Genomic DNA, 8,283 nt, shown 5'->3' with positions numbered 1-8,283 from the left:
CCTCCTAATGTCAGTGTGAAGAGAGAGCACTTGCAAGAGGTGGCCCTTGGCAGGCAGCTGTACTGGCGGCTCCCCCCCCCCCCCCAGCAATGCTCCCCGTTTGGCCCAGATGGTTGTGCATCTTGCTCTGCTTCGGCCCCTTCGCTCACAGTGAGTATCCCTCAGCTTCCTAACCTGGGGCTGGTGCATTAATTTGGGCTGAAAGATTCTGGCTGACAGCTGGCATGGCAGAACCCCCCCCCCACCATGCAGAGAGAAAGAGACAACTTAAAGGAGTTTCTGCAGAGTGCAGTGCCCCCCTACCCCTCTCACCCAGGCTGCAGATGCTCGAGTCGCCCTGATCTGCCTTCCTCTTTTCAAGTTCATGTGTTTGCTTTGTCCAGCCTTAGTAGGTTGCATGGCTCTTTTTTATATAAAGAGGTTCCTTTCTCAAGATCTTGCAGTGCTTTTTAATGCACACACAAAAGTGAATTTTGCAAGTGGCGTTCTCGAGAGAGAGGGGGGGGCAGCTGCGTACACACAGACAAAAACCTAGCAAGATAGCCATGTTCAAATATATGAAGGGATGTCATATGGAGGAGGGAGAGAGATTGTTTTCTGCTGCTCCAGAGAAGCGGACACGGGGCAATGGATTCAAACTTCAAGAAAGAAGATTCCACCTAAACATTAGGAAGAACTTCCTGACAGTAAGAGCTGTTCGGCAGTGGAATTTGCTGCCAAGGAGTGTGGTGGAGTCTCCTTCTTTGGAGGTCTTTAAGCAGAGGCTTGACAGGCATATGTCAAGAATGCTTTGATGGTGTTTCCTGCTTGGCAGGGGGTTGGACTGGATGGCCCTTGTGGTCTCTTCCAACTCTATGATTCTATGATTCAAGAGCATGCTAGATCAGACCACTGGCCCATCTAGTCCAGCATCCTGTTCTCACAGGGGCCAACCAGATGCGTATTATGGGGAACCTTCAAGCAGGATTCAGGCGCAAGAGAAATGCTTTCCCTTCTTGCGGTTTCCAGCAACGGATATTGAGAAGCGTTGCTGCCCCCAGCTGTGACCCCGTCCATTTAAAGCACACTCTCTCCCCACCCACCCAAAGGATCCCCAGAACAGTAATTTTATTAAGGGTGCTGGGAATTGTCGTTCTGTGGGGTAAACTATAGTTCCCGAGATTTTGATGGTGAGGTTTGGGAGGACCCAAACAATGGATTCTAATTGCAAGGGGAAAAGGGGAAATTCCAACATTAGGAAGAGCTTTCTGACTGTAAGAGCTGTTCGACAGTGGGACAGACTTCCTAAAAAGGTGGCGGACTGTACGCCAGGGATTATTCTGCTACGTGGTGTGGAAGGTTGTCGTTGGCAAGATACGGGTTTCCAGAGCGGCCCACGAGCTTCTTGCAACTGCTCCAGAGTATATGGTGTGTGGGCTTTGCAGTCCCAAGTCTATTTATAATCCCTTGCCGCCCCCCCCCCCCGCCCCCGTCTCCTATTTGCAGCGTGGCAACAGCCGGTTGCATGGAATGTGGCCAGGCAAATTGTTCCCATTTCCTCTTTCTATCGCAGTTATGGGCCAGCTTGAAAAACATGGGTCTCCCAGGGTTGATATAGAATATTCCAGGGGGTGGACAATGGAGGAGGTTATATATTCAGATATCTCTCTTTTTTCCTCCAATAACCATCCTATTCAGTGTTTCTCCTGAAGAAGTGTGGAGAAAAGAAAGCACCAGGGAACCGTGCTTCCTGTCCCCAGACCCTTCCTTGACTTCCAAAGCTGCTCTGAGATTCTCTGGGCAATCCCACAGACCCACAAAATCCCAGCCGCTGTCATGAATGGTCTTGATTGGCAGCTTCGGGTTGGCGATTCTGCCGGAGGTGGCATTCAGCTAATTTTCTTTCAAGTTTGGACCCTGGAATGCAATTGTGGATAGGGCAATTGCGCTGGAGAAAAGTGGATAAGCCTGCCACCTGATAATATTTAAATATATATGTATTTTAAAACCCTTCCAGTTTAATTAGCGCACGCACACACACACACACACACACAAAGTGGAGCTCTCTGCCTTGCTTGGACCTAACTTGTGCAATTTCAACCAGCCTGCCTCCAACCGCGTGGGGTTGAAATTGTGCATGTTAAATGCATGTAAGATGCGACTGTGCTGTAATAAACATAGTCGGTGTATCTTCTCTGTTTTTTGGGAGCCTCCTTTGTCACAATCTGCCCCAAGAGTTCATGCTCTCTTTCTCTCTTGGCACTGCAGGCTTACGCATCCAGGAATATCTCTACTTCCAGGTGCTGAGCCCTGGAGATATCCGCTACATCTTCACTGCCATCCCGGCCAAGGATTTCGGAGGGGGGTTTGTAAGTATGAGAACCAGGCGCCCGTTCCCTCCCAGCGGTGCCCAATGTCATTTTATTTATTTATTATTTATTATTTATCACATTTATATACCACCTTTATCTTCCAGGGATCTCAAGGTGGTGTATATGACTCTTCTCCTTCTCCCCATTTCATCCTCTCAACAACCTTGTGAGGTAGTGCTAGGCTAAGAGATGGTGAGTGACTCCAAGGTCACCCAGTGAGCTTCATGGCCGGGTGGGGATTCGAACCCTGCTCTCCCAGGTCTGAGTCCAGCGCTCTAACCATTACACCACACTGACTGCAAAACAGTCTTAATTTTGGGGGTTTGTTTTTTTAAAAAATGTAACAGAGAGGATAACAATTTTTTTAGGATGTAAGCTTCCGTTAGCAATAGCTCACTTCATCCAGTAGTTGAGGTGTTATCCCGAGTCACTGGCACATTTTCACATGGTTGGATGTGTGTGAGAGGAGTCATAAGCTAATGATGGCAAAAATTGCTTTAAATAAGAGAGATAATTTGCAAAAACAGAAACAACACGCCAGTAGCTGATAATGCAGGCGTTCTGGCATTGGTACGCTAGTTCACCACTGTGCTACCCTGGCTTCTCATGGTGCCAGAAGGAGAAAGGAAGAAGTTGTAATTTTGCTCTGCTTTCAGCAAGTTGTAATTTTCCTCTGCTTTCTTTCTGTCTCTCTTTCGTCTGCCCAAGAACACGAGATACCAGCAGATCTACCTGGTCCCGGCAGACCCTCCGGAGGCTTGTGGGGCTCTGAACAACGGGGTCTTCATCGAAGGCCAGATCGCCTTGGTGGAGCGCGGGTGAGCCTCCTTGCGTTGGAAGAGGGCCGGGCTGTTTTCGAGGGCTACGTTTTTAATAAGCAGGATTGCTTTCATGTGCAATTTAATCTTCCCTTGAGTCGCCTGTTCACCCACACACTTTTTGACGCATTTCCCCATCTCCTTCCAAAAGAGGCCTTGATAAGTCGGGAGTCAGTTGGCCTGCCGCAGGCGCCAACTTGAACAAAATATTGGGGTGGCACCCCCTCACCCAGACTTCACCCCCCTCCCTGCACTTCTGCGAAGCTCACTTTCCTCTGCTGCACATAACTGGGCGCAAACATCCCCTTCCCCAAGCTGGGAAAAGAGGGGGCACCTGGCTGGGGGGAGGGGGGAGGTGGCTGCCCAAGGAAGGGAGGCAACAACTTGCAAAAAAAACTTGGGGGGCACCTTAAATATTTTATTGGGGGGGGCAAAGGGACCTGGGCCCCTAGGAGTTGGCACCTGTGCTTCCTGATTTACCCCATACTCTCCCACTCAACCGCTTTAATCTCCCCAACTGGCACTGTTCCAGATGCCATGAAATATCCGCTCCGCACTGTAAGAAATCCACCTTCTAACGTGGTGGCATCTAAACTTTGGAACTCCTTGCCTATTGACATCAGGTGGTGCTTTTTGTTTAGACAAGCCTATGCAGATACTTAGAATGCCGTTGCATTTTTAGTCTTTTAAAAATCTTTTGAATGGTTTTACTTTTTTTATATACTAATAATCTTTGCTGTTTTTAGAAAGCTGCTTTACAATGGGTGAGCGTATAAATTCTATGAAATAAATAAATTTGTTGTAGTTAGGGGACAGAGCGCTTTAATCAGCTTTAAATGTGCGATCCTAATGTTCCGACATGTGATTGAATCGCCCATGCAAAAAAATTTTTTAAAAAATGAGGGCCTGGAGGTGCCCTTGCAGGCAGTGTGATGATGATGATAGCAATAGGAATAGCAATAGTACCCCAGCCATCTTACTGGGTTTCCCCAGCCACTCAGGGTGGCTTCCAACAGTTATAAACACATAATAAAGCACCATACATTACAAACTTCCCTATACAGGGAACAATACCTGTCTAGCTTGGATCCGAGTGTCCACAAGGGCGCAGGACTTGAAACTCTCTTGCTGCCTTTCTGGCAGAACTGGCAAAAAAGACAGTCACGGAATATATAATAAGAACAAAAATTGGAACCCAGCCGTGACAAATCCTTGAAACGAGATGTAATTATAGTGAGAAATACTGAACTTAAACCAAACACCACTCAAAGAATATAATGGGTATAAACCTCTCAAAGGACTAGATAAGATAAGGGCATAAATTTACAAAATAACCTCTGAACTAAAGTCAACCCTGACGAGATGCCAGCTCATTACTCGTTTCACTGGACATAATGTCTGTTTCCTCAGAGGGAAATTGCTAAAAGAATAAGTTCATAATAACTAAATAGAAGCTAGGAAAAGCTATCAGAAATTAAACATAAACATGAATGAGCAGTCGGGGATAATTTCCCCAAGATAAAGTTAACGTTACTTAAACAGAAGGTTAGCTAACCTAAAAGCTTTAAGTTACTGAGTATCATTGTTCCTGAAACAATTAAATGAAAAGCTGCAAAAGCTCCCCCAGTAAAGCTGTTACTACAACATTGTTCAGACTTGAAACTCTCTTGCCGCCTTTCCGGCAGAGGTTGCTCATTCCTGTCCAAGACTCGTATCGTCCAGGAACTCGGCGGCCGTGCGGTGATCATCGCGGACAACGCCTATGACAACGACAACTCCTACGTGGAGATGATCCAGGACAGCACCAGGCGGACAGCGGACATTCCTGCTCTCTTCCTGCTCGGGAGAGACGGGTAAGTGGCTTGGAGTTGGTGTAGGCAGAGGCTTCCGAGATCAGGCAAAATCCCCTCCGTGGCTGGATCTACACTCACCTTTTAAACATTATCGGAAATATCGTTCTAAAACGTAGAGACACTAAAAGGCCCTTTTGCTTTCTTTCCCCGCCGTCTCCCTGGTTTCTGGTTGCTCTCGTGTCACATTTTAATTACGTACCATGGACATTAAAACATAACGTCACACAACTACGGTATATGGTTAACAGAATCTTCCCATGACTTTTTCTTAGCGTTAAAAACCATGAGTGTAGATCTGCCCTGTGTCTTGTAAAAATAGAAGACAATCTTGGAAATGAAACAAAATAAAAAAGGTAGCCGTGTTGGTCTGCCGTAGTTGAAACAAATTTTTTTTTTCTTCCAGTAGCACCTTAGAGACCAACTAAGTTTGTTATTGGTATGAGCTTTCGTGTGCATGCACACTTCTTCAGATACGAAAGCACACGAAAGCTCATACCAATAACAAACTTAGTTGGTCTCTAAGGTGCTACTGGAAGAATTTTTTTTATTTTGTTTCAACCACGACAGACCAACACGGCTACCTACCTGTAACTAGAATCTTGGAAATGGTAAAGAAAGGGGGGGGTATCAGTGCTGGCCGTAATAACAGAGTTCTCCCTCCACTGTTGGAGGGAATAGCCCCTTGAGTACCTGTTTGCTGGAAATCACAAGTGGAGAGAGGGGACTGTTGAGCTCAGGTCCTGTTACTGGCTTCCTGTAGACACCTGCTCAGTTCCTGTGAGAAACAGGAAGCTGGACAAATGGAGCCAGACCCAGCTATTTGGCTCCCCTTAAGTGCATAGTATTAAATTTGAGTGCAGTAACTATTGGATTATGGTTACAATATAAAAAGAGTGATGTTTGGGTGCAGCAATGAGATAGTATTTAAAAAAGAAAGCCAAAGAAAAGGGGACGAGAAGTCAATAAAACATAAGAAACATTGGGATTTTATGTGAAATTTGTGAAAATTTTAATAAACTATATTATAAGAAATAAATTTGAGTGCAGAGAGCAGAGAGCCGGTGTGCAAATCTGCTGGCAGCAGTAACAACCCTTGCAACAACAAAAAACTAACGATGGGAGAATGGAGGAGAGCGTGCCAAATTTTAGGAATGCAGAAATTCACCCGTTTTAAAAGTGCATTGGCACACAGAAGCAGCAAAACCAGTTCCTTTCTAAAAAATGGAAAACTGAGTGAGTGGTTGGCAGGTTCCGGAACAGGATCAAAGCTCTGGAAAACATCAGCCCCAAACTCTTGAGTGATGTGGAGATAGAACACACTTGTTTATATTGCGAGTCTGACTTGGAACAAGGAGGCTTACTGGGGATACCTGGAACGGAGTGGGCCAAAAGGGAAATGGCAGGCCACTTGGAGACGGCTGGCCAGTTTAGTGTGGCCCCTCGAGTTTCTGCCGGACTCCTGCAAACATTGGTCAGACCTTGACAGGCCACGGGGATCCTGGTTGGTTGGTTGGTTTGGAAAAATGTAGATGGGGCAAAGGCCAACCCATCGCTGATCCATAACAGAAATTGATCAGCTGTACTGCGCTATGGAACATTAGGGCAACATTTGGAGAGAAAGCGGATCGTTGTTAGCTTTAATAATAAATAATAATAATTGATCCAATAATAATAATAATAATTAATCCATCTGTATCAGGAGCAAAGAACGGCTTTTTCAGCCTCAGATCTGCACTCTACATATAATTGTAGCTGGAAGGGTACAGCTCCCTGCAGCGCAGGAATCTCAGCTAAAGCATCTGTGGCAGGCAGCCATTCAATGTCTTTCCTTGCTTGCTGGGCAAGGTGGGCTCTCGGAGACTAGGGTTGTTCTTGCAGGAACCCAGACAACCCCAAAGATATTGCAAAAGCATCTCAGAGCTCTCGCGCAGAGCAGGCCTCCTGGCCTCCAAAGCTCTTTACATGCTGGGTAAACCGCAAGTGACGCGGGTACAAAAAGAGCCCCCAGACTCTGTGCCTTGCTTGGATTTAACTTGCACAATTTCAAGCATCCTGCCTTAAACCGCGCATGGCTGAAATTGTGCACGTTAAAGGCACATAAGGTGCGATTGTACTATAATACAATCGCATAATAAAACCCCTTGGTCGATTTTGACTGGGCTTAACCATCCAGGGGTCCTTTACCTTTACCTTTTTCTTTAACTGTAATAAAAATAGGAAAGTGCTTCCTCTGCTGTTTTCACCAAATGCCCAGTGGTGGGTGGAACAGATGCGACTCTTACCTTTGTCGGCAACTTTCCAGACACCCAGAAGTCTGAGGTTTCCATGCTATTCCCACATCTCTGTATCTTCCCCTCCAGGCAAGGAGGAAGCAATATTGCAGTTCAAGAATGCATCCCAGCCAGGCCGAAGAGCAGGGCTGGGGCAAGGAGTATATTTTGGGCAGAGTCCCATGGTCCAGGTAAAGAGGCCTAGATGATTACACTTCTCCTACGCTGTATTTTGAACAGGATGTTGTTTTAGTGGAAACTTACCTTTGTTCAACCTGCTAGTCCATAAGAAGCTAAGAAAAGCCTGCCAGATCAGGGCAATGGCCCATCCAGCCCAGCATCCTATTCTCACTGTGCCCAACCAGATTGGGAATCCCGCAACCAGGATTCGAACACAGGAGCCCTCTCCCCTCCTGTGGTTTCCAGCAACTGGGATTCAGAAGCATCGCTGCCTCCGACTGTGGAGGCAGAGCCGAGCCATTGGGGCCATCGATAGCCCTTTGCTCCATGAATTTGTGCCATCCTCTTTTAAAGCCAGTCGCCCTGTGGGAGGGAGTTCCGTAGTTTAACTATGTGGTGCGTCCACCAGCCAAAGTCACGACGGCTTTGCCACCCTCTTTCCAGGTACATGATCCGCCGATCCTTGGAGCAGCACGGCCTCCCCTGGGCAGTCATCTCCATCCCCGTAAACGTCACCAGCATCTCGACCTACGAACTGATGCAGCCTCCGTGGACCTTTTGGTAGCAGAGAGCAAGCGGGGCGAAGGATGCTGGCGAGGACGGAATACAGACTGGCCGGAAGGCCCTTCCGAAAGGAGCCGGGCTGGGGCCTTACGAACTAGCAACCTCCTGGATGTTTTGCCAGCTTGCCTCCTTCAAGAATCGGAGCCGCCGTTTTCGGGTGGCTTTCAGCCCTATGGGCTACGTAATAAGCGTGGCACTGGCTTCCCCGCCTGGTACAACTCTCCAGGGTCACGGCCAGAAGTCAGTC

The 8,283-nt window shown here is 47.2% G+C and overlaps 1 protein-coding gene across 1 annotated transcript; it reads left to right on the top strand.

Annotated features, from left to right (window-relative positions):
- PRADC1 (protease associated domain containing 1) lies at positions 1–8,142 on the top strand. Its single transcript, XM_035101139.2, has 5 exons — positions 1–150; positions 2,248–2,348; positions 3,060–3,169; positions 4,855–5,022; positions 7,917–8,142. The coding sequence occupies exons 1-5, from the start codon at positions 90–92 to the stop codon at positions 8,035–8,037; spliced, it is 561 nt and encodes a 186-aa protein (XP_034957030.2). The 5' UTR covers positions 1–89; the 3' UTR covers positions 8,038–8,142.
- The last annotated feature ends 141 nt before the right edge of the window (positions 8,143–8,283 follow it).

This window comes from Zootoca vivipara, chromosome 9 (genome assembly GCF_963506605.1).
Source record: "Zootoca vivipara chromosome 9, rZooViv1.1, whole genome shotgun sequence".
Lineage (NCBI taxonomy): Eukaryota > Metazoa > Chordata > Lepidosauria > Squamata > Lacertidae > Zootoca > Zootoca vivipara.
The sequence above is the reverse complement of the archived record's forward strand: the minus strand, read 5'-3'. Positions and strand labels throughout refer to the sequence as shown.